This window comes from Lagenorhynchus albirostris, chromosome 7, assembly GCF_949774975.1.
Source record: "Lagenorhynchus albirostris chromosome 7, mLagAlb1.1, whole genome shotgun sequence".
In the NCBI taxonomy this organism is placed as follows: domain Eukaryota; kingdom Metazoa; phylum Chordata; class Mammalia; order Artiodactyla; family Delphinidae; genus Lagenorhynchus; species Lagenorhynchus albirostris.
Window position 1 is genome coordinate 102,089,946 of NC_083101.1, and position 26,036 is coordinate 102,115,981.

The 26,036-nt window shown below is 44.0% G+C and overlaps 1 protein-coding gene across 8 annotated transcripts in view; it reads left to right on the top strand.

The window, feature by feature from the left end:
* Positions 1 to 26,036, top strand: part of LOC132523872 (dedicator of cytokinesis protein 5-like) — a 112,745-nt gene that overhangs the window by 27,296 nt on the left and 59,413 nt on the right. For all 8 annotated transcript variants that reach the window (XR_009541680.1, XR_009541681.1, XR_009541678.1 and 5 more), the window contains 10 exons: positions 6,188 to 6,285; positions 6,504 to 6,593; positions 8,058 to 8,158; positions 9,916 to 10,050; positions 14,456 to 14,567; positions 16,770 to 16,840; positions 17,441 to 17,547; positions 19,579 to 19,715; positions 21,656 to 21,751; positions 24,738 to 24,836. Coding sequence is in view for 4 of the 8 variants with exons in the window: in XM_060155687.1 (XP_060011670.1) it covers positions 6,188 to 6,285; positions 6,504 to 6,593; positions 8,058 to 8,158; positions 9,916 to 10,050; positions 14,456 to 14,567; positions 16,770 to 16,840; positions 17,441 to 17,547; positions 19,579 to 19,715; positions 21,656 to 21,751; positions 24,738 to 24,836 (1,046 nt within the window). In the remaining 4 variants the exon portion in view is untranslated. The remainder of the gene's footprint in view (positions 1 to 6,187; positions 6,286 to 6,503; positions 6,594 to 8,057; positions 8,159 to 9,915; positions 10,051 to 14,455; positions 14,568 to 16,769; positions 16,841 to 17,440; positions 17,548 to 19,578; positions 19,716 to 21,655; positions 21,752 to 24,737; positions 24,837 to 26,036) is intronic.

The following is a 26,036-nucleotide window of genomic DNA, read 5'->3' on the forward strand; positions in this document are numbered from 1 at the left end:
TATTTAGGGCAGTAAAACTGTTTACTAAATGATACCCTGATGGGTACGTGGATGCACGTCATTATACATGTGTCAAAAGCCACAGCCTACTGCACAGAGCGAACCCTAACTTAAACGATGGACTTCAGTTAATAATCTTTATCAGTGTTGATTCATCATTTGTAACAAAGGTACCACAGTAATGCAGGATGTCAATAATAGGGGAAACCCTGGAGCCTTGAAGGGGTATATGGTAACTCTCTGTACTTTGGGCTTAATTTTTCTGTGAACGTAAAACTGCTCAAAAAAATAATAAAGTCTATAAATTAGTAAAAAAAACAAACAAAACACAAAGTTAAGCCAGAAGGCATTCTGAGCTTTATGGAAGCCACGAGAAAATGGTATCAATGATATAACCCTTGTTAGGGAGAAAGTAAACATAAATAAACTGCTGATACGGGGTTAAGTAGTATAATGTTTATGGGAGATGATTTACAAGGTGTATCAAAGATTTTTTTTTTTTTTTTTTTTTTTTGGTGGTACGCGGGCCTCTCACTGCCGTGACCTCTCCCGTTGCGGAGCACAGGCTCCGGACGCGCAGGCTCAGCGGCCTTGGCTCACGGGCCCAGCCGCTCCGCGGCATGTGGGATCTTCCCGGACCGGGGCACGAACCCGTGTCCCCTGCATCGACAGGCGGACTCTCAACCACTGCGCCACCAGGGAAGCCCCAAAGATCTTAAATGTATTCAGACCCTTTGACCCAGTACTGTGACCCCTAGAAATGGAACCTAACTAGACAATGGGAGATGTGCACAAAGATTTATATATGAGGATGTTTCCCTATGATTCATAATAGAGGAACAGTGCAGAGTCTAAATGTCCAATAGTTGGGGTCAGGTTAAAGTATATAAGGTTATTAAATGATAAAATATATGCAGCTGTGAAATGTATTTCAAAACAGTCAAAGACATGGGAAAATGTTAACACTGTGTAGAGTACAATCCCGGTTTTGTTTAAATATATGAGGATAATTTGGACCTTATTGCCTGGGTTCAGATCCCAGCCCTGCCACTTACTAGCTGGTTCATCTTGGGCAAGTCACTTGATCTCTCTGTGACTTGGTTTCCTCAGTTTTAAAATGGGAGTAATGATAGTATTTATTTCGAAGGACGAAGTAAATTAAAATAAGTAGAAGCAAAGCAGCAACGTGTAGCATATTGTAAACACTACATGAGTATTAACTGTTGTCATCATCATCATCATTATATGTACACAGCAAAAGGCTAAAAATAATTAAAAGTTTGGATGATAGTTCTTATTTTCTTTATTCTTTCTGGTATTTTCCAAATTTTTAACTAGGAAATGTCAAAGTGTTTTTTTTGTTTTAGCTCTGATGGTAGATGAGAGAAAGCATCGATGTACTTTTGGGGCTCTAAAGGGATATTCGAAAGAGACAGCGTTTACCAAACATCTAGTAGATTATCCTTCCTAGAGACTAGGTTTGAAGAAAACAAGTAATAAAAGTTTGTAAAATTAACTTAGTAGAGATAATGGTTAGAGATAACCATATTGTTACATTGTTTATTAGCTCGCAGGCAAAACTTTAGGAAGCTTATTGACAGGTAGCAGTACTCAACCTGATGTGCTGATACCAACATCACACATCTTCTAAATGTTCCAAACCTGTGCTGTCCCGCGCCTTATGTAGCTTGCGAAATTTAAATTAATTAAAGTCAAGTGAAGGTATGACTGCAGTTCCTTGGTTGCATTCGCCCCATTTCGAGTGCTCAGTGGTTTTCTGTGTCTGGTGACTTTCCTACTGGACAGCACAGGTTGCAACGTTCCCATCATCACAGAAACTTCCATCGGGTAGAACTGTCCTCTTCCATTTGTTGTCATCCCGTTCCTAGTGTTTAGATCTCAAAAACACTCAACATACTTTAAAAAAAAAAAGTCTCCAAGAATATCCTGTCCCAAAGAAGACTTAAAGAAGCAAACTCACCTAAGCCAGAGCGGGGTGACCTACTGTCAACCTGGATGGGGGTAGGAAGAGGGGACAGATTTGGGGAAGATGAGGTGACATCGTGGGCATCAGAGAAAATGGGGCATTCCCAGTGACAGATAATAAGTGTGTTTGCTTTCTTCTAATTTGATGGGAGTGATAAAGAACCAATTCAATTTCTTCTGAGAAAGAAGATGCTGAGGAATATGAATAAATCGTCAACTCTATGAGGGCATTTGTTGATCAAGAGGAGGGTAGCTGTTCTCCTTTCACTCGGAGGCCATGACCAAAGGCGTTTCTCCTTAGCCTTTGGAGGGCTATTCAGACTCCAAAGTTAAAAGCCACTGGACTTTGTTACAAACAGAGCCTGTAGGCACCTTCATTATTTTATGAATTATTTCAAAACTAGAACAGACTGATGTATATGGGATCATTTTGTTGCTGGGCCCATATGGAAGGTGAGGATAGAGGAGAGGAAGAGAGGAGTCGAGTCTCTGCAGGTGTGGACCTGTGCCAGGCCATTCACAGACATCTCATTTTACCCACCGACAGCCTAGCACGGGAAGACACCAGTGTTGTCGTTATTAACCTCAGTTTACTGATCAGAGCGCCGAGCTGAGGTGGTGAAATATTTTGCCGAAACTCATAAGTGGTGGACTTGGGTCCGAAAACAGATATCTGTAACTCCAAAACTTAGGGTTTTTCTTTGTCATTCTTTTCGTTTTTAAACATTATGGTCCCTAACCCTTTCCGACAGGTAATCACTACCCTAAATTTGGGCATTATCATTCAGAGTAGTGTGAATTCTTATATACTTTTTTTTTTTTGGCCTCGAGGCATGTGGGATCTTAGTTCCCCAACCAAGGATCAAACCTGTGCTCCCTGCAGTGGAATCGCAGAGTCCTAACCACTGGACTGCCAGGGAAGTCCCAATTCTTACATACTTCTGACGGTGATGTAAATTGGGACAATTTTGGATAACATTTAGGTAGTATTTAATATGGTTAGAGGTGGTCATTCTTGGTAATCCAGAAATGTAGTCTAGTTTTCTTTTCCCCACTTTTTTTTTTTTTTTTGGCGGTACGTGGGCCTTTCACTCTTGTGGCCTCTCCCGTTGCGGAGCACAGGCTCCGGACGCGCAGGCCCAGCGGCCATGGCTCACGGGCCTAGCCGCTCCGCGGCATGTGGGATCTTCCTGGACCGGGACACGAACCCGTGTCCCCTGCATCAGCAGGTGGACTCTCAACCACTGCGCCACCAGGGAAGCCCTGTAGTCTAGTTTTATACCTCAGAAAATGCTGCTGATACCGGATAGGCATATGAGAATGTTTGCAGCAGAATTGTTTGTGACAGCTCAAAACCACAACCCAACTGGTTGTTTATCGACAGTAGAATGGATAAATTCTGGTACATCCATACGATGGGATAGATACTCTACAGCAATCAAATGAAATTAACCAGAGCTATTCATCAACCTGTATGAATCCCAGAAACACGGTGAGTCTAGGGCTGTTTCTGTAACACCGTGTCACCACTTTTCTTGCCCTAAGACCTTATGATTCACCAGATGCCAAATCTATTCCTAATATTAGCAGTGATGGGGCATGCAAATATCTCTAGGGGGTAAACCTCTAGACTGATTAGTGGGTTCCTTGCAGGTTCTTAAAGCTGCTGCGTGACTCTTCAGCATGATGAAGTATCCAAATCCTTTTCCTTAGGCAGCCCCGCGTGGAGTGAGGTAACCAATGGAACGGTCCGGTTGACTAGCACGTGGCAAAAATAGGAGATGGGAAGATGGCAGTGGACAGTGCCTAGTGGATAGGCCTAGCACAGTGCCTATTATTAAGTACTTACTTAAGGAATGAAGAAAGTGAAGAACTGTCTTGAGTACACTGCCAGCTTCCTTGGGACTCCTGGTTCTGTGTCCATCCATCTAGTCAATCTTTGATCCAGCACGTATTGAATACTATGTGCTATGATGCGGTATAAGAAGGAATGCAGGGCTTCCCTGGTGGCGCAGTGGTTGAGAGTCCGCCTGGCGATGCAGGGGACACGGGTTCCTGCCCTGGTTTGGGAAGATCCCACATGCCGCGGAGCGGCTGGGCCCAGGAGCCATGGCCGCTGAGCCTGCGCGTCCGGAGCCTGTGCTCCGCAACAGGAGAGGCCACAACGGTGAGAGGCCCACGTACCGCAAAAAAAAAAAAAAAAAAAAAAAAGAAGGAATGCAATAAGGTTCCTCCCCTGGACTGTCTCAATGTATGGGCAGAGCCAGAGAGATACCAAGTGTGTTGTTAATTGTTTGCCCTAATGTATACGTATGCGGACAAGGAGTGCAGATAGCAGAGAACGATTGGGTATGTCTCCCCAGAGGGAATAATGTCTGAGAGGGCTCTTGAAGTACAAGTAGCAGCTGACTGAATACATAGTATTGGAAGTATTTCTGGGCATTTCCGACAAAGGGAAGACATATGCAAAGACAGGGAGCGATTGCAGAGCATGCCATAGCTTGGGGAGTATGGAGTTGATCTGTCTGACTGCGATGGGCTGGCAGGAGGGTCATAGGAGGGGCCTTACTGCCCTCTGTGACTGGCATTGGGACTTGATTCAGTTGACAGTGGGAGGTCTCTAGGCTTTGGAGGCTTCCCAGGGACTGAACAGTCTGCAAGCCAGTAAAACAAACAGTGAAGCAAATTGACTGTTCTAATGAACAGAATACATTTTCAGCTGCTTGTAAATATAGATTTCTACAAATCCATTGATTAAAAAGTACATAGTGCTACTTTTACTAGCTAATGCTCTGTAAATAGTAAAATGATGCACTAAACAAAACGATAAAGTAGTAACAGTCCATCTGCCTGCTCTGTCTCCCTGTTATTTCACTTTTAGTATCTGGACATACATTAAAGCTGAAAGGGACTTAAAGATCCCAAATTCTGTATTTTTAGATCCAAAAACACCTCAAGACTTTTGTCCCAGACTTACGCTAAGGACCATTCATCTGTTCTGCCTTCTTTTCAAGATAGCAAACCGTCTGATCTGCTCATCTGTTTATTTCTTTGAAGAACTCTGGGGAGGCAGTATGACAGAGTAGCAAGGACATGGTTTTTGGGAATCAGATAAATCTCATTAAATTCCATTCATACCACTCCCTGGCAGTTGTGTGACCTAAGACAAGTAATTTAATTTCACAAAACCTCAGTTTCCTCATCTCAAAAATGGAACAAATAAAATCTTCTCTATGGTTACCAAAGGGGGAAGGTCAGGGGGAGGGATAAATTAGGAGGTTGGGATTAACATATACACACTACTATATATAAAACAGATAACCAACAAAGACCTACTGTATAGCACAGGGAACTCTACTCAATACTCTGTAATAATCTATATGGGAAATAGAGTCTGAAAAAGAATACATATTTATATATGTATAACTAAGTCACTTGGCTGTACACCTGAAACTAATACAACATTGTAGATCAACTATACTCCGATATAAAAAAAATCTTTTAAGGTAAAAAATAAATAAAATCTGCTCTACAGCGTGGATATGATATTTAAATGAATCAATGCACATATATAAGTTTTTATTTTCCCCTCTGCATCCACTGAGATACACATAGTGACAAGGGACAAATTAAGCAATGCAGCAAATTAAAGGTAGGAAGGTTATTTAAGTGTTTCATCGGTAAGGCTGTGATGTCTTATATGAGAGACGTGAGTTCTATTCGGGCATCATTTTATGTTCTTGTACATTTGTGGTTGGTTTTTGTTTTCGTTTGTTTGGTTTTTTTTTTTTTTTGCGGTACGCAGGCCTCTCACTTCTGTGGCCTCTCCCGTTGCGGAGCACAGGCTCCGGACGCGCAGGCTCAGCGGCTATGGCTCACGGGCCCAGCCGCTCCGCGGCATGTGGGATCTTCCCAGACCGGGGCACGAACCCGTGTCCCCTGCATCGGCAGGCGGACTCCCAGCCACTGCACCACCAGGGAAGCCCTTGTGGTTGGTTTTTTTCCTCTGAAGAAGGAAAGAAGACCCCAGGGTTTTCTCTGATTTAGGTAGGAGGCAGTAAATTAAAAGGCTGCATAAGGTATTAGCCACCGTTAGGAGCAATGATCTTTTCTAGAGAGCTCTGTCACTGTGTCCTGAAATGGTGTGCGTTGCTCTGCTAATCCCTGTCTAACGTTTATGGTTTGTGGTTGTTCTTCCTAGTTGACCTGTTAGGCTTGTTAAATTGGCGTTCGAACCCTCAGAACATTAAACACAACTTAAAGAAGTTAATGGAGGTGGATGGAGGAGAAATTGTTAAGGTATGTTTATATATTCACAGTTAGGACTACAGCCACTGCATCCTTAGTTCAATATTTTAAATTAAACCGATGAGTGTAAACATAAAACTTGTCTAAATTGGGAAGCAAGTGTGCCAATTTTTAGGAAAATGCTATTTTTAAACCTATTATGTTGAAACCTAATTAGTCCCGAATTTCTTCAGTCTGGAGCAAATAACCTCTCTTTTTCTTATCTTCAGTTTTTGCAAGATACGCTAGATGCACTTTTTAACATAATGATGGAAATGTCAGACGATGAAGCATATGACTTCCTTGTGTTTGATGCACTGGTAAGCAGTTACACATATTATCTAGTGTTTGTTCTCACAACTGTGTGGTTTTTGATAGTTCAGTATTATAAGCAATTGTGATGCATAGGCCCCTGCATATGTATTTGTATACAATTCTCTGATGATTTCTCGAGGCTACATTCCCACAAGTAACATTAGATACAATTGACTTATAGTCAAGATGTTTATGGCTTTGTTTCCTGTTAGATCTTCCCTTTTGATAAGCTTTCTCCTTCTCATTAGGGAAAACAAGCTGTTTTATTACATTTGAAATCAGGAGTCCCTTTAACTCCCTTTAAAATTGTCTGGTCCTAAACCAGGAGATACCATTAACAAAGACGACTGTGGTTTGTTGTGTATGCGCGTCCTTGTGCGTTCTTGCAAGGGAGACTGAATTTGCAAGTCAGAGATGAGTCTTGGTCTCATTATGTACAATACGCAGCCCAGCAAACAATTGAGATTGTCACACAAAGTACTAAAACATGCAACCCATTCCAAGACCGGAAATCCAAAGAAGGAGAGGGGATATCGGACTCTGGGAAGGTCAGAGATGGCAGTGGAGTGGCGGAAGCTGACACATCCAAACTTAAGCATCGTTTTCTGATTGTTGGGGTTCAAGTTCAGGGCAGAGTTTTCCCTGAATGTTGCAGCAAAGAAGGAGGAAGGTAAATTGCAGCTTCAGGTCATTCATCAACTTGCAGAGACTGGTAGATTCAAGAAGAGTTTAGGATGTTGACACTTAAGGATGTAAGACAAAGAGAAAAATGCCCCCAGCTGCGATCGCACCTGGCCAGGTTTATGGGCAAGAGAGTCTATGGTAATGACTCCATGGGAGAAGGTCTGGAGATAGATTCCCGTGGGACAGAGCAGCTGGCAACGGGCATGTGTGGAAGGTGCCCCATCTTTTGCTCTCTTCTATCACAAGTAGGTACAAAGCGGTTATTTGTATCAGTAGATTCTGTGTCCGGTAGTGATAAGAGTTAACATGAGCAGAAAATTGAGACTCAAAAGTCTGGTGACTTCAGTTATTAGGGGCACCCACACTGCGCTGAGGAGACGGATGCCCTGCAGTATTTCATTAGCTGCACCCTTGGGTTAGTGTTTACTATTCCCATGGGAAACCCTTCCCCACACCCTTCCCCCTCTCATCCCATTTTCTTCTCCGACTTGGTTACCTGGGCGCTGCCCTCTCTCTGAGGCAGTCAGCTCTCCGAGGCTAGGGGTGCTGGCTTATACTGGTTTCCTCACAGCATTTAGCACAGTGCCTGACACTTCATGGTCCCTCTCTGTTTGTGCTAAATAAAAAGAAACCCCAAGACTTGACCTCAGCTCTGGAATAGTCATATGGGAATGCTACCGTAACGATCAAGAAGGAAAAGAAAGTCCCAGGCGTTCAGCTCCAGCTTGTTGATGGAATGCCGGGGGTTGTGCTGTGCTACTATTCATGTTTTCCACCTTTGGCAGGTGTTTATTATTTCACTGATAGGCGACATCAAGTTCCAGCATTTCAATCCCGTCCTGGAGACCTACATTTACAAGCACTTCAGTGCCACTCTGGCCTATGTGTAAGTACCAGGTCTGGGCAGGGCTTGTGGCTGGGTTGTCGGGTTCGTGCTCTTGGGACCGGCTTGTTGAGAAACCAGAGGGACGTGAGCTGGGTACCCCTGCCTCGAAGCGCAGAACCTTGTTCTAAGCTTCCCTGGGGAAAGTGGGAACCGTCTAACTATTCTAACCATGGCAAGGGGATTACATTCAAGGCCCCGCTTTCTGGGAAGTTACGCAAGAGATGAGGCTGTACTTCTTTAAGAATCCAGAGCATCTCTAGGTGAGGCGTTGAAGCTGTTAGGAGCACAGTCCAGGACAGGGGACCCCATCCAGGATCTTCGGAGGCGGGTGTCAGTGGGATCGGCATGAGCCCCGCTGGGATCAAACAGGGGATGAAGCAGGACGACATGTGATAGAACTGAGGGTCGTTCCCTCAGCTGTACACCGCAAGTGCTTTGTAGAATTTATTACTTAGAGGTTATGAGAAGATTTAATTTTTTTTCTTTTACGTAAGAGGGCGTGGTCTCCACCTTTCCCAAAGTGCAGCCTTCTTTCTGTCTTTGGTTTATGAGCCCCTGACTAATGTTCTCAGCTCATCATGCCGTTGGATGTGGCCTGTCACCCCGCGCCTTGCATCCTGGTTATTGTGCAGAGCAGCGTGACAGTGACTGAAACAGAGTTGAGATGGCAAAGGTCTTTCTGACGGTGGCTTATGCCAGCTCGTGCCAAGTGCTGCTGACCTGCTCTGTCATTGAGATCATTGATCCCTCATGGCTTTTTCTGAACTAAACAAGAAAGTTCTCAGTTTTATTTGCATAAAGGTCCAGAAATGTAGTAAAACATAAGTGACCTAGAAGAGGTGTCATGTGGCATAATCCCCAATTAACACAATGGATGTAATGCCCGCTGGGTTGGGGGAAGCAGCAGATACACCAGTGATAGGGCTCTTTCCACCCTATAGCCTCACTTTCTAAGTAGGCAGCAGCTACAAGAGATGAAATCCTATCATTGGGTCTTTATTACGCAGAGCCAAATGCAGCACTCCAGGTGGTGTGTTTCTGATAATCTGGGTTTATTTGCAAGAATGGATCAATTCCACACGATTCCCGTGAATTTTTCTTAATATTAGGAAAACTCAGAGATTCCCAGAAGGAAAGTTCAGAATATCAGTGCCCTCAAAAATGTGAGATAGCCCAAGATTATAACAACGCCTAGTCCAGAGACTCTGGATCGACACAAAGAACAACCTAAAAGTCCCAGAGCAGTTTCATGTGATCAGATGCTCAGAACCATGGGTTGCTCTTCTTTCCACACTCGGTAGAGTTTCCATCTGGCTCCAGTTTATGGATCCCAAACAGCTGGGTCAGACTGGAGGGAATTAGACTGCTTTTAAGGTGACTGACTACCTTTGGCAGACAGTCCCTCCCTTACAGAAACACCTGAACATGTCTGTCTAGCATGCCAGAGATTAAAATATACTCATGATTCGAGTCCCTTCAAGTCTTTGATTTGTTGATCATTTTTTAAAATCCTGCAAAGGGAAAGAAATCATCCCTTATTTCTAAGCAGAAGGGAAGCTGCAAGCCTAGACCGCAATGAGAAAACTAAACTACGAAGGACTTAACTTCCCTGTTCAGGGCATATTCTAGAAGAAATAATTACTATAGTTGTGATTTCTACTTCCCCAGGAGGCCAAGTTCCCTTCTATATAGCATACCCCAAACCCCAGAGTACCACTGTGCCCCATTGACATTTTTCTCCTTCTTGTCCTTTTCAGGAAACTCTCCAAGGTACTGAACTTTTACGTGGCGAATGCAGATGACTCCAGCAAGACAGAATTGCGTTTCGCTGCTTTGAAAGCCTTAAAGTACTTGTTTAGGTTCATCATCCAATCTAGAGTGCTCTACTTGAGGTAATGGTGACTGTAATACAGTGTGGACGCTCTCCATCCTCTCTTCCCATATTTTTCCTTAGTCCTTATGCTCATGTTCAGCTCTGTGAGCAGCTGGGTCATGGAACTAACAAATTTCAGAACTTCAGGGTGAAGATGAGGGTGCACTACACAGCCGTTAAAGAAGTTTCATGTGATGTCCTTTTGGATCAGCAGAATTTCTAGGGCAGTAGTGACAGCAGGACTTAGGGATGCAGGTGGCTACAATGTGCAACTTACTGAAAGTCTTTGTTGGTGACAATAACTAGGAAGTCAGGTTCCTGTGATGAGATTGTATTTAATACAGCGACGGGCTTCATGATGATGCTCGATATATAAAGCCAGGATCATGAGCTGTTGTTGGGAGTAGATGGACAGTAGTGACAATTGATTGGAGGAGTTGTTTCCTGAGGTGTGTGTTTCTTTGCTGACACCAGGCTTAGGTACCTGGGAAAACTAAGCCCCAGAGATACGATAATTCCCAGTTTGGATTTCTAGAATAATCGGTCTATCAAAAACAATAGAAGTCAAGAATGAGGAAATAACTCTTCTGGGAATGCCCACAACTCCAGTGCCATCTCTACCCTTCAATAATAGCTGGATTTCCAAACTGTTAAAATATTTTTCTAAGGCAGGTTTGGAAACTAGGTAGATAACGTGCTAATATGTTAATACGAGTAAAGCTGTAGGTAAGAGGATTTCAAGCCTGAGATTTGAGCATGTGTATTTTTTTAACTTTGTGTTTTTAAAAAACTCATAAAATTAAAGGCAAACAATTAACATGGAAAAAACCTTGTAACTTATAGTACAGTTCAAAGGTCAGTAGATTTACTAATTAAAGGCTCTTAAAAATCAACTAAAGAATGGTAAATATCCTTACTACAAAATAAAAACATAATTTACAAAAGAAAACTTCAAATGGTCAGTTAAATTTAAAAAGAAATTTATACTATTAAAATGCAGTACACACACACCATCTTTACCTGCACATTTAATAACGATGAAAAATCTTTATCCTTTGGTGAGATTGGACAAAAATTGGCCCTGTGTTTTATTGCTGATAGGAAGATAAATTCTTAAGGACAGAAATTTGGCACTGTGAATAAAAATCAAACACACACAGAGCAAAGGAAGATATCACATTTGTCCAGTGATACCCCATCTAAAAATCTATCTAATGGAAAAAAAATCCATCAGGTATAAACAAAAAGGAATGTTAAAGTATGTACATTCAGCCCTTTCAAATGTAGGGTATGTTAATGAGGTAGGATAACCCTGATAGGTTCTTAAATAATAAAACTAAGGTAGAAGACATAAGTGTAATATGATCTCATTTCAAAAATATTTCAGGATTGGACACCGGTTAGATATGAGTACACTGTAGATAAGAGGGCTTTAAGTAGGTTTAGTTTTTATCCTTTCTGCATTTTTAAAGTTTCTACAATGAATTTGTACATTTTTATTGTTTTTAAACATGTTCAATGACTTAAAAGTTGAGTTGGACGAATGACAGCTCCTCCTTCCCTCGTAGAAGCAGTCAGTGTTCGCCCAACTCAGAGCATATGCACAGCTTCTGTAGTCCCCGCCTTTCTCCAGGTGGTCTTTTATAGTTGGATCTTTGTGTTTTGTAATTATGTTGAATTTCCACATATTCAGTTAGGGTGTCCTACTGAGGGAATATTCGCTTACCTAAAAGTTTGTATAGCAAACCCTGATGTCCAGCAATAAAGATCCTCATAAAAACATAAAAAGAGAGACTTCCCTGGCAGTCCAGTGGTTAAGACTCTGCGCTTCCACTGCAGGGGGCATGGGTTCGATCCCCGGTTGGGGAACTAAGATCCCGCATGCCACGGGGCACGGCCAAAACAAACAAACAAAAAAACATAAAAAGAAAAAAACCTTAATTGAGGAAATTTAAAAAATATTTTCCACTTATGATCCACTAGCTCTTTTACCCTTCATAATGTTGCGTTGCATCTGGGCCATCATTTTCACCGTCAGATTGCATGATACCAATGGAAAAGCCAAGTTAATTAACCCATGAGATGAACTAAGAGAGCGGCTGTGTTGAACTTAGTCCCTAGTGGCCTGTTTATGGTTATTTTTTCCCCTGATGTTTTCTCATTCTAAAGAAGAGCTTGATCTGGGATAGAGGGTCTGGTAGTCTGCATTCTCTGATTGCTTGGATTTGATAGACACAATAGGACATTGAGAAGCTCAGTCGTATTAGTCCCTTTTTTAAAGTCACAGCGATAGGGTGCCAGCTCTTGCTCTAGGCCCTCCAGCAACATTGGCTTCTCTTGATTCTTTAGCTGTTCCTGCCCAGATGCCAGTTCCCGAGAGGCCTCTCCCACCGGCTCAGCTCAAACAGCCTTCCCGGGTCACTGTCATATCAGTGCCTTCCCTCCTAGCCCTAGATCTGGGGATCTGCTACTAGATCTTGGGATCTAGCAGCAGATGAGACAAAGTTCCTGCTCTGATGGTGCTTGTGGGTTACATCGAGGCCAGGGAGGCTTATAATAAAGAAAGAAACCCACAAGATCATCTCAGATGGATAAGAGCTAGGAGGAAAGATGTTGGTGTGACAGTGACCAGGGAAGGCTCCCTGAGCTGAGCTGGTGGGAGAGGCCTCTCCAGGAGCTGGGGTTTCAGTTGAGACTGAAAGATGGGGAGATAGCCTCTGAAGATCTCAGGGAAGAGAATTGCAGTGAACATGAACAGCTGAAGAATCAAGAGAAGCCAATGTTGCTGGACCGTGGAGACTGGGAATGGGAGGATGGAGCCTGGCAGGCGGGTGCGTAATGGGGGCCTTCTAGGTCACAGCAAGGAGTTCGGATTTCATTCCAGGGGTCTCGGGAAGCCACTGAAGGGTTTCAGTTAGAGAAGTAGTGGAATCTGGCTTACATTTTACATAATCATCTCATCTCTTGGGTGGAAAGTGGATTATCAAGGGTTAAGAGTGAAACCTGGGTGACCACTTAATAGGCGGTTATAGTTCAAACGTGAGATACAGTGGCTCTGTCTCTGAGGAGACACAGAGAGTGGACTGATTTAGCGGGAAGAGAGAATAGGACTTGCTGTTAGATTTGGTGGGAACATGGGAGAAGGGGAAGAACTGTAAATAACTTCTAGGTTTGGGGTGCTGTTTGCCAAGACGTGGGCTATTTAAAGGTGAACAGGAAAATCAAGTGAGTTCTGTTCTGGGTATGTTAATTTTGATATACTTTGTGGACTCAATTGCAAATAAAGTTCTTTTCTAAAGTTCTGCAAGATGGATGAATGGAAGATTAGCAGAAACCCTCTGATTGGATAATTTTCCGAGAAGTTCATATTCCATGAGTACCATATAAGATACAGGTGAACGGAGGAGACTAATGTAAATATGTATATGCGTGTACGTTTGTATTTGAGTGTGTGTATAAAATTCTAAGTTCAAACCATCCCTACTCTTGACAGTTGGTGGTAAGATTGCCACCCAGTGTAAATGCACTTGGACTACAATTTGGGGACTTTTGTGTTTCTGAGAAGTGGGCCAAAGACCTTCTGATTTCTACTTATGAGAAAGAACCAACTTTTCAGTTGATAGCGTACTTTAATCAAACAAGCACGAATAAGCAAAGACCAAGGCAGCCCGTGTCCTGGGAGGACGCTGTCCTAGAGGCAGGTCGGCACCAGCGTGGCCAGTTCAGTGGATAGAAGGATGCTAACTGGACTTGCAGACTGGGTTGGGCTCAGAACGTTTCTAGGTAGAGCAGCTTCTCTACCCCTTGTCTGGAACTTGAACGCAAATGATCAGGGCTTGTTGCGGTGAGACAGAATGATTCAAATGGCAGAGCGATTAGACACAAAGATCAGAAGAGGAGAGAGAGGCAGGAGGGGAGGCGTGGAGGTGGCAAGACTGGGCTGTCTGGGAAGGTAGCTGGGCGGGGAGTCCCCTGCTTGCTGGACATTCTGCTAATGAGCTGAGGATGGTAGGTTTGCATGCAGGGCTTATCTGCTACTTGAGGCAAAGCTGCTTCCAGCCATTCCCCGCTCTGTGCCGGAAATGCCCGCACGCCACTAGGCTGGAGGACATGACCAAGACTGGCCTTCAGACAGCTTCAGGGGGACAGTGGGAGAGCTCTGTTGTAGGACTTTACGTACAAATCACTACCTTCCTTTTGTCCAGGTGGGGATAACTTCTCAGCTACTGAGCCCCTTCCTGAACCACCTAAGAGCACGTGTGACTCCTCTGTGCACGGTGTAAAGAGGTGACCAGTGAGGCATGGGCTTCCAGCATTGTGCAGGCAACAGATCTGTTGGAAAACTTCTTTTAAAGATGGAGAATCTGACCTCCTTCTCTCTCTTTTTTTTTTTCTTTTCCCGCCTTCTCTTTTTTTCTCTGAAGATTTTATGGCCAAAGTGAAGATGGAGATGAGTTTAGTAATTCAATCCGCCAGTTATTTCTCGCTTTCAATATGCTGATGGACAGGCCTCTGGAGGAAGCTGTCAAGATCAAGGTCAGCTTGAGTAACTTTTTTTTTTTTTTTTTTTTTGCGGTATATGGGCCTCTCACTGTTGTGGCCTCTCCCATTGCGGAGCACAGGCTTCCGGATGCGCAGGCTCAGCGGCCATGGCTCACGGGCCCAGCCGCTCCGCGGCATGTGGGATCTTCCCGGACCGGGGCACGAACCCGTGTCCCCTGCATCGGCAGGCGGACTCTCACCCACTGCGCCACCAGGGAAGCCCCCTTGAGTAACTCTTAATGCTGTCGGTGAGGATGTTCTGGGGCAACATAGAACTGGCCATGGTGGGAGATAAAAGAAAATTAATCCTAGTTAGTTCGTGGAAAACTTGTTAATTTTAGAATGACTTATAGAAAGTAAAGGGAAATCCCTTTATTTTAACTTTTATGTACACTTGTATTTTCAAATGTTGGTTTGCCAAAGACAAGCTAGCTATTTATTTTATTTTTATTGAAGTAGATTTGATTTACAATACTGTGTTAGTTTCTGGTGTACAGCACAGTGATTCAAATATATATGTGTGTGTATATATATATATATATTAAATTCTTTTCATTATAAGTTATTACAAGATGTCGAATATAGTTCCCTGTGCTATACAGTAAATCCTTGTTGTTTATCTATTTTATATACTGTGGTGTATATCTGTTAATCTCATACTCCTAATTTATCCCTCCCTTCTCTTCCCCTTTGGTAACCATAAGGTTGTTTTCTATGTCTGTGAGTTTGTTTCTGTTTTATAAATATATTTATTTGTATTATTTTTTAGATTCCACATATAAGTGGTATCATATGATATTTGTCTTTCTCTTCCTGACTTTGCTTAGTATGATAATCTCTGGGTCTATCCACGTTGCTGCAAATGGCATTATTTCATTCTTTTTTACTGCTCTGGAGTGTTCTATTGTGTATATGTACCACATCTTCTCTATCCATTCACCTGTCAATGGACATTTAGGTTGCTTCCATGTCCTGGCTATTGTAAATAGTGCTGCAATGAACATTGGGGTGTCTGTATCTTTTAAGTTAGAGTTTTCATCTTTTCTGGATATATGCCCAGGATTAGGATTGCTGGATCATATGGTAACTCTATTTTTAGTTTTTTTAAGGGACCTCCGTACTGTTTTCCATAAAAATGGGCTCCACCAATTTACATTCCCACCAACAGTGTAAGAGGGTTCGCTGTTCTCCACGTCCCCTCCAGCATTTATTATTTGTAAACTCTTTGATCATGGCCATTCTGACCAGTGTGAGGTCATACCTCATTGTAGTTTTGATTTGCTTTTCTCTAATAATTAGCGATGTTGAGCATCTTTTCATGTGCCTATTTTAAAGACCTAAATATAATCTATGACACCGTAAAACTCCTAGAAGAGAACATAGGCCAAACATTCTCTGACCTAAATCGTAGCAATATTTTTGTAGATCAGTCTCCCAAGGCAAAAGAAATAAAAGCAAAAATAAACAAATGGGACCTAATCAAACGTAAAAGCTTTTTCACAGCAAAGGAAACCATAAAGAAAACGAAAAGATAACTGACAGACTAGGAGAAAATATTTGCAAACAGTGCGACCAACAAGGGGTTACTTTCCAAAATAGACAGCGCATACAACTCAATATCAGAACACCCCAATCAAAAAATGGGCAGAAGACCTAAATGGTCGTTTCACCAAAGATGACAAGCTACCCTTTTAGACGTCCCTTGAATGGCATTTCTGGACCCTGTGAGTTCAGCCAGTTGATCCTGATGATGATTCAAGCAACAGGCTTTACTCTTAGGGCTCCCCTTCTTCCCAGAAGCCCGTCGTCCCCATCATCTTCATCATTATCCGTTTTTTGAGGTAAAATACGTAATCCCTAAAGACTCAAGTTCGAGCTTTCTTTTTTGCTCTCTATGGCAACTTTGTGAGGGAGATGTCCAGATTTTTAACTACTTCCTTGGGTAGAAAACTGAATTCTAAATGGACAGTGGCTCTTGGGTGGTGAGGGCAGAAAGCTGTGTCTCTGGACTTTTCAGGAAAAAGATCCTGGGAGATCGTGTAGAGCAACATCAGCTTTCTTCTTCATCGCGAGAGTGTCTGTGTCCAGTTCCCTGTTCAGGATCCCAGCATCAGTCGTTTCTTCCTGGGATCAAGCAGGAAATTCTGTATTTGTCCTGCTTGGCAACTGAATATGCCTTCGGTGTTTTTCTTGCAGGGGGCAGCCTTGAAGTACCTTCCTAGCATCATTAATGACGTCAAACTTGTGTTCGATCCAGTTGAGCTCAGGTAAATAGCCAAAAACGTTTGTTTCTTAACAGAGAAGCAGCTCCCCTGCTGGCTTGAGCTTAGGCGGCTACACATGCTGTGATTCTTCTAACACGTATTGACCGAACACCTTTTTGTGCTCATTTCTGTGGAAGCCGTAAAAGAAGACACAAAGCCAGTCCCTTGGAGAGGTTTGCACTTTCTCCAGGGAAACGAGACACACAGACATAAAATTAACTACAGAAAAAAATACATAATAATACGCTTCCAGCCCTATATCTAAGTACCCCCGAAATGACGAGTCAGATGGTGATGGACGCTGGGGTGGAGGTAGCCCGAAAAGACTTTTGCAGAAGTTGAGGGTGAAGGTAGGTCTGCAAAGCAGTGATGGACCTGACTAATTTGCCAGTTTAGGCTGACTTAGCTCCCAGGCTGAGCCCTGGAGTGAGCACGGAATAGAGCCTCTCCTTTGCTTCCTAGAGACAGACTCTCAGGTCATTGTGGAGAGAATTCCAAGTAAACCTGTCCACGCGTAAATAATTTCCCAGTAGAGGGGAAGAGTGTAATGCTCCCTTGAACTCGGCAGAATGAAAACAGTGACTACTGGGGTTTCTCTTGCAGCGTACTCTTCTGCAAGTTCATTCAGAGCATCCCTGACAACCAGTTAGTTCGCCAGAAACTGAACTGCATGACCAAGATAGTAGAGAGCAATCTTTTCCGGCAGTCGGGTGAGTCTCCACCAAAAACTGCTGCTTACAGAAATCCCGGTCTTGTGTCTTCAGCCAACACTGCCTTTTTTTTTTTTTTTTTTAATGTCAATAATGTCCTTGCCAATCGTTTGCTGGTACTTGAGGACCTCCTGGGAAACCAGTTTTAAGGAGAAGGTGAAGTCAGTTCAGCATTCCCATAGTTCCTGAAAGAGCAAAATCATGTGTTCTTTAATTTGAACTCGTGTTTCATTAATTAGCAAACTTTGTCCTCAAAATAGGAACCCCATAAAGTAACAGGCAAGCAGTAAAGACGGTCCTTTTAAACAAATGCATCTCCTTTGACTTAGAGTATAACGCCAGTAACCAGGGGCTGGGGCAGGCAGTGATGCCATGGGGCAGTGATGTTATGGGGCAGTGATGCCGTGATGCTGTAGGGCAGTGATGGACCGCATGCCACTTATACTGGCTCGGCGGAGCTGGTTATGCACATCTCTTCTCAACTCCGTGCCCAGTCATGTCATCTTAGTGGCTGAAGAGTGACCATGGCAGAAGGACTTACCCCATGGAAACTGGCAATCACTATAAATCAGAGAGGTTTTGGGGGGAGCTGTAGGAGAGCCAGACTAGCGTCATACTGCTGGGAGCGGAGAGGAGAACACTCTTACACTGATAAAAGACTCTTCATTTTGTAACTAGAGTCAAGCACATAGCCACCAGGTGGAAAGCACTGTGTTCCTGTCCCAAAGTTGACATAGGAAAGAGGTCCAATACCTGGTTCTTTCCCAGTAAACCCAAGACTCGCTAGGGTGGGGCAGCTGTGGGAGCTTCTTTTGAAACCACCACCAGGTCAGGGAGTCCCAGAGGGTGACTCATGCTGTGTGTATCGGCTGGAGGGTCTGAGGACTGGCAGGACACCTCAGAAATAGGGAAAGTTGAGTGAGTTGTTGGTGGGAGAACCCTTCTAGCCTTGCCCCGGACTAGTTATGTAACTTTGGACGAATGAGGGACCTTCTCTAAGTCTCAGCTTCTGTTTCTATGGAAGGATGGACTTGAACTAGATCATATCAGCACGTCTTTTGGCTCTGACCTCTTCTGAGCCTCAGAATTTGTGCTTAGACATTTCAGCTGTTCCAAGGACCCAGTCGGGGGAGTGCAGAAAGCTAGTGAGTGCTCTCAAGTGGAAAACTTAATACTAGTCAACCTCCTACTACGCTGTGATTCCCTCTGCCTCTAAGGATGCATAAACCATAAATGAGACAACAAAGGTGCATTGTTTGAGCAGAAGAGCAAGGATGCCCTGGAGGATTCCAACAGAGGAAGTATTATCACCATTCACAGTCGTTTCTGTTAGTGCCTGGAATGTCTGGACTCATCAGAATGATATTTTATCATTGTGAAAGATCTCAGAAGGAAGGCATAGTAGGAAGATAACCTTACTTTATGAAGTCCACGTGCCCGCGAAAGCATGAACAGAATGTCTGTGAAACACTGAGATGTGCTGGTGGAGCTCAGTATTCATAGGAATTTTCGAGTACATTTTCTCCATTAGGTGGAACGTTTCAAAAAAATTAAAAGCATATACCTTGCTTAGTTTATTCGTTTCATATGACTTAGCTTGCAAGTATCAAGTTGGCTTTTTTTTTTGGCTGTGCTGTGCAGCTTACGGGATCTTAGTTCCCTGACCAGCGATCCAACCCATGCCCCCCTGCAGTGGAAGCGTGGAGTCCTTACCACTGGACCGCCAGGGAATTCCCAAGTTGGCCTTTTTTTAGGAAAAAAAAAGCTAAAGAAATTGTTAAATACTTTAAACATTTGGCTACGTGGACCCACAGTAGGTGGGATTTTCTTTGTTTTTAAGGTCAAGGTACTGGGCTAAAGTTCCGTGCCTAAAACCACATGCTCCTCGGTGGCCTGGAGGAGCCCCTGCAGGGCTGAGTGCAGAGCTGGGAGCTGGGGGGACAGGCAGAGAGGGAGTTGCAGGAAGGAGCCAGGCAGTTCGGGGTGGGGGCACTCCTACAGCTGGTGAGTGGTCTGCATTTTCCCCCTCAGAGTGCAGAGATGTGTTGTTGCCTCTGCTGATAGACCAGCTCAGCGGCCAATTAGACGACAACTCCAGCAAGCCTGACCATGAGGCCAGCTCGCAGCTTCTGAGCTACCTCCTGGAAGTTCTGGACAGGAAGGATGTGGTGAGTCAAAGAGTCGCTGATGCAGAGCAGAGCGTACACTGGTCCCATGGCCTGGGATAGGAACCACTGCATGGCTCTCCTAGTCCCAGGCAGTTGAGAACCTGGGCGCTGGGGCAGGCTGCACCCATTTTAGAGGTGTTTAGAGAGGCTTCTCCCGGCTAGACTCTGTCATGCAAATCTAGGTCCAGGGAGATTCACCTACTACTGGGGCTGCTACTGGTTGATTTTCCTGATTGGCCCAGTTGGCCTATCACTGAGATCCTGCTGAGGACTTTTCAGATCCAGAGCCCTGTTTAGACTTGTTAGGTAGAAAGCTCTACCCTGTTATACCTCTGATACCTGACACCACTATTGTAGATCTACCGGAGCTTCTGAGAAGTTCTCATTTTATGTTCTCTCTGAAACTGATCCTTCCTTCTGGAGCCTAGTAGAAATGATGTGTGTTTTTTTTTTTTTAAATCTCACCTCATCTCCTCCCCCTCAAAAAACCTGGGGCCACACTGCCTGGATTTTCCATGTTCTAGAGATAGACCTGTCATAGCCTCCACTCAAGAGGCTGGAGAACTTTGCAGAATGTTTTCAGTCGAACACAAATCATAGTCGCTACCCCCCATGATGGCCACACGGCACCCAGGTTCCTACAGAGAGGCGGGTGTTATGAATCACTTTCATTTAAAGAAATAGGAAGCAAGCAGAGAAATAATAAAAAGCAAGGAAGGAAAGAAGGGAGGGTGGGAGAGAGGGGACGCTACCGATACTTGGTGTTTTAATAAAATTACATAAATAGCAGTGATCTAGTTGTTGGAAGCATTAAGCAGGAGATTCAAATATCTGTCAAGAAGCAATAATGGGTAAAGACTTTGAAAAGGCAACTTGAATATTGATAAGTTGGAGCTGAAGGAGTATAGCATCAAACCACAAGGAAAGAAGGAGAAAGAAAGACTGAACATTCATGAGGCACTGTTGGGCGCATCAGCCCAGCTGATTCCTGTACGGGATCTTTTCTTTCTTTTCTCGCAGCTATGAGAATTGAAGCGCCACAAAGTTAAATAATTGCTCACGGTCACACATGACAGAGTCAGAATAGTAAATCCCCGTCTTAGTCTGCTCGAGCTGCCGAAACAAAATACTGCAGCCTGGGTGGATTAAACAACAGAAATTTATTTCTCATAGTTCTTGGGGCTTGGAAGTTCAAGGTCACGGTGCCTGCATGGTTGGGTCCTGGTGAGGCCCTCTTCCTGTCCTGCAGATGGCCACCTTCTCGTTGTGTCCTCACACGGCCTTTCCTTGGTAGGGCAAGCTCTCAGGTGTCTCTTCTTATAAGGATACTAACCTATCAGTCCCAGGCCCTGTCTTCACGACCTGATTATCTATCTCCAAAAGCCCCATCTCCAAATACCATAACATTAGGGGTTAGAGCTTCAACACAGGAATTTTGAATGCGAATGATCAGTCCATAACAATCTCCTCGACTTGAATTTCTTGTTTTTTTACATCCTAGAGAGGAGGTAGCAAGAATTTCATGTTTTCGCCTTTTTCTTCCCACTTATGCGCCAAATTGTCCTGGGTAGCCTGATCTACGCAGCATCAGGACCCAGTACCTCGTGCTAGCGGGAGTCTCCATAAACTGTTGAGTTGCTGGCTACAGGGAGCTCTCAGCGAGCCCAGATGACCTGGGTCATTAAAGAAGCTTTCTTCCCCTGCATCCCCTGCATCTCTACGTTCATCTTTTAAATGTCAGAATCAATTATGTTCAGCAGATTCCTTAATAACGTTATGTATCGTTCTGTGACAATGTTTCCCCCTTTTGGACAAGAGATTGCTTTGTACTGAAGAGCCAGAATGAGAGTTAAAGAGAACTCTCAGCAGTCCAGGGTTTCTTTAAGAAAAGTGAAGCTGAGTCAGAAGAAGTGGTGTCCATCCCTTTGTTTCCCCCTCAGGGTCCCACGGCGCTCCACGTACAGCTGATAATGGAACGGCTGCTGCGAAGGATCAACCGGACCGTGATTGGGATGAGCCGACAGTCTCCCCACATCGTGAGTGTCGCCCAGGGGACCACACAGCCACCGCAGCTTTTTTTTTTTTTTTTTGCGGTACGCGGGCCTCTCACTGTTGCGGCCCCTCCCGTTGCGGAGCACAGGCTCCGGACGCGCAGGCTCAGCGGCCACGGCTCACGGGCCCAGCCGCTCCGCGGCATGTGGGATCTTCCCGGACTGGAGCATGAACCCGCGTCCCCTGCATCGGCAGGTGGACTCTCAACCACTGCGCCACCAGGGAAGCCCCACTGCAGCTTCTTAGTGTCCCATCCCACCTGCCCATTGTGGGGCTTTGGGGAGCAGTGTCTTGAGACCAAATTCACATAGGCCCCTCCCATCCCAGTTTCCAGTCTGCACTGCGGGCTGGGTGGCATAGCTCCCTCGGGAAATGAATGGGGTCTAGAACTTTACAGCCCCCCTGGATGAGTGACTCTTTCGTTATAGCTATGAGTAAATCTGATGCTCATTTTCTCTTGAGGGAAAATGATCTACCAGGGAGGTAGGGGAGGCAAATGGGGGAAAATTTTAAAGGATCTCGCCAGTACAAATCATAAGGAGCGTTGCTCATAGGGAAGGTGAAACCAAAGCCTCTTATAATATATTAAAGCAGAGACCCACTGAGATATGCAGGCACCCTAGGTGGACTAAGAACTTGGGACCCATTCGACCTAATGCTCTTTCAATATTTGCTTAATATTTTATTTCAGGAAAATGTGAGCCTTGGTGAGCAGAAAATTAGGGCTTTGGCTGACTGCATTTAGCACTTCCTCTATTGTCTCAAGCAGTTTAGTTGTAATTCTCAATGTACGCATGCTCTATGTGGATCTGCCTTTGTTAGAATGATAACAGTAATAGTATGTCCAGCCAGCGTGATGATAATGGTAGTAGTCACTGTTAGCTTATTTTTCTGTGTGTGCTAGAAACTATCTTAAGCACTTCATTGAAAGGTCACACCAAGCTCCATTGTGCAAATGAGGAAACGTGCAAAAACCCGAGCAAGGTTACACAACCACCAGGTGATTGAGGTGGGCTTTGGCCCTGGGCAACCAGCCTGGAGGCGGTGCCTTGCATGCTGTCAGCCGTGCCCACCCCCAGCAGCTCACCGAGTTATGTTCCCAGCTATGCACTATAGTCACCGTGAGAGGAATTCTGATTACGTCAGTTTTCCCCTTCGTATCATATTCCCTGTGATATTTAGTGTGCTTAAAAATCGGTGCCCTGTGGTACCATCCAGCCCTTGTGGTTCAAGGAAAAACCATTTAAAGAACTTGGGATTAGCATGCTGTTAGAAATGTCAGTGTTGCCCTAGCCTCTTATTCTCCGCCTGTTATGTCTATGAAACGTCAGATAAAAAGTGTGATCGAGACCAGAGGTAACTGTTGAAAGGCCGAGTTGCATCATCATTAAAATGAAGCATCTTTTACTAAAGGTGCATCTTTTGCGATGCTAAAATCTCTGATTAGATTTTTAATCAGAGGACATAGAAAAAGAACTATCCCAAATTGCTGTGGTAAATAAAAACCATTTATTCAACAAATATGTATTAAGAAACTCCTGTAAGCCAGGCGCTGTTCTAGATGCTGGGGATATATCAGGAAACAAAACAGATAAAAATCACTACCTCAGAGAAGCTTACATTCTAGCAAGAACAATTACAAAAAAATAAATGGCAGAGTACTAGAAGGCTATAAGTGCTATGGAGAAAAAAACGAGTGGGATAAGGGGAGTTAGGGTAGAAGAGTTACAATTTATGTAAGCTGATTAAGAATGGCTTTCCTGGGTCTTCCCTGGAAGTCCAGTGGGTTAGGACTCCACACTTTCACTGCCAGGGACCCAGGTTCGATCCCTGGTCAGGGAGCTAGAATCCCACCAGCTGTGTGGTGCAGCCAGAATAAAAAACAGGCTTTCCTGAAAGGGTAGAATTTGGACAAATGCTTGGCAAAGGCCTGGAGAAACAAATAGCGTTAGGTGCTGATGGTAATGCAAACTATATGCTGATTTGGCAATATATATCAAAGCCTTAATACAATAAATTTACATCACTTTATAGTTAGAAAAATAAACTTTCCTAAACAAAAGAGACCTAAGACAGACATTCATTCAGAGAGAGGTGTACATGGATAGTATTTCACTGTTTTTGTTTAGGAAGTGATTCTCTCCATCCCAGGAACAGCTGTATTTTCATCTCCTCTGTGCCAAGTTCACTTAAATTTGTGTTGTTTTCATAACTATATGAATACAAGAAGATACTACCTTAGATACTTGCCCTCTGGCTGGAAAATTAAGTCTGTGGCTCAAATATGGTTGGACTAGGGGAAAGCAAGTTGAATATGTAATTCCTAGCCTCAAAAATGGAGATGATGGTAATCATCTAATTATCCGATCCCTTTCTTCAAACCAGGTCCACAATTACACAGCATAACATGCTAGGAATCCCTGGCCAAAGGGTTCTAGAGCTGGTGGAATGACATTGAAGTGGTCCAGCAGGGAGCTCTCCTTGCCTCTCTTCTGCTCTTCCATTCAGTTTTACGACCTCTCTTCGACCTCTCTTTTTCCTCTTTGCATTCCTCCAAGCTCAAATTTATTTAAATGATGTAAATACTTTGGATGTTTCTCCCTGGACGTCTCTGTTACACCTGGGTCTCAACAAGCAACTCAGGGTCTGCAAGTTGTTACAGCTTAACTAGTCATCTAGCTGAGATCTTATAATCAGTATCCCCTGACCTACAGGATTTCAGAGGTCATGGCTATTCATAGGATGAGTGAAGCCCTCCACACTGCTTCACTCATACCTGGAAGGACCTTCTTTTTAGCAGAAACTGCAAAGCCCATGCCTTTGGACCTTTAGAATGCAGTATGTTTCCAGCGTGCTGGGGTCCCTGCATAGTTAATTGGGTGGGAAAAACCAAAGTACATGCACCCAGATCTTGGCTTTGTCGGTTGATTGTCTAAGGAGCTGGGATTTGTGTTTTCGGTCTCCTTCCAGGGGAGTTTCATTGCTTGCATGATTGCCATCCTGCGGCAGATGGACGAGAGCCACTACAGCCACTACATCAGCACTTTCAAGACCAGACAAGACATTATTGTAAGTTGTCTTCATTGGATCCTGGTAACTTAAGACTTCTCATATTTTGGCAGAACTGAGCGTCATGAGTCTGGGGTTCTCTTCCCACACACCTCTGAATGCTGTGTCGCTTTCCACAGGGGTTACAAGAGGGAGAGTTTTTCTCTGCCCATAGGATTTGAAGAAGAGTCCAGTACATATACCAGGAGGTCCTCACGCAGCCACCTACGTCTCTTGGATTTAGAGAGAGCCCATATTTAGAAACATTTGGGTGACCTCTTTTGCTCTCAAAAGAGGACAGTGTCTCATTTTCAGGGACAGTAGTCACCCATGCCCTGGCAAGGATTTTAGGAGGCAAAGATGTTCATGGTCTTTTAAGATGTGGTTGATGTCATCCTTTTCAGTATTCCCTGGAGAGGGAAACAAAAAGAGGTAATACCTGCCCCCAGGTAACAGTTGTAAGTTATCGTCAGTTGAAAATATTCCATTCTCTTCTATTTTAAACAAGAAAATTGTTCTCATAGTTACCATTAAGCATACAGCCGAAGGTGGCCCAAGAGGCTAAGTTAGATCTCTGGCTGCTTCCCCAGGATCCTTTCCTTCAGGGAATTGTTAGTGGCTGTTAAACATCCCTGAAGGTGAGAATTCCCTGGCCATCCAGTGGTTAGGACTTGGTGCTTTCACTGCCGTAGCCTGGGTTTAATCCCTTGTCGGGGACCTAAGATACAACAAGCTGCATGGCCAAAAAAAAAAAAAAAAAAAAAAATCCCTGAAGGTATTGTCTTATCTTGTGAAGTAGTGGGCTGGACAGGGAGCTGTATTAACAAGCAGGGTCTCATTGCACTCATCTTTGCTCCGGGTAACTTCGCATCATTCGTGCATATTCCAATTTTCTTTATGCTCCAGATTTTCCACTTTCTGCCTTTATTATACTGATAGCATGTAGCCAGTACACCCAAAGATATCCAGCTCTTTCTTTGCCGGTCACTCTCCTTTCTGTGAGGTCTACATGAAAGAAAAACACACAAAGAATTGTACTGTTTATTACTATTAGTTGTAATCGATCCAGTGATGAACCCTCAGAGCACTGTCCTGGACCACAATAAAGGACTTAATGGGGCTTAGTCTGGAGTCCTATGTGGACCTCCACGTAGGCCATGCTCTGGCTGGCAGCGTGGTACAGGAATCTGTAGCGATCCGTAGCTGTGCTTGCAGAGATCT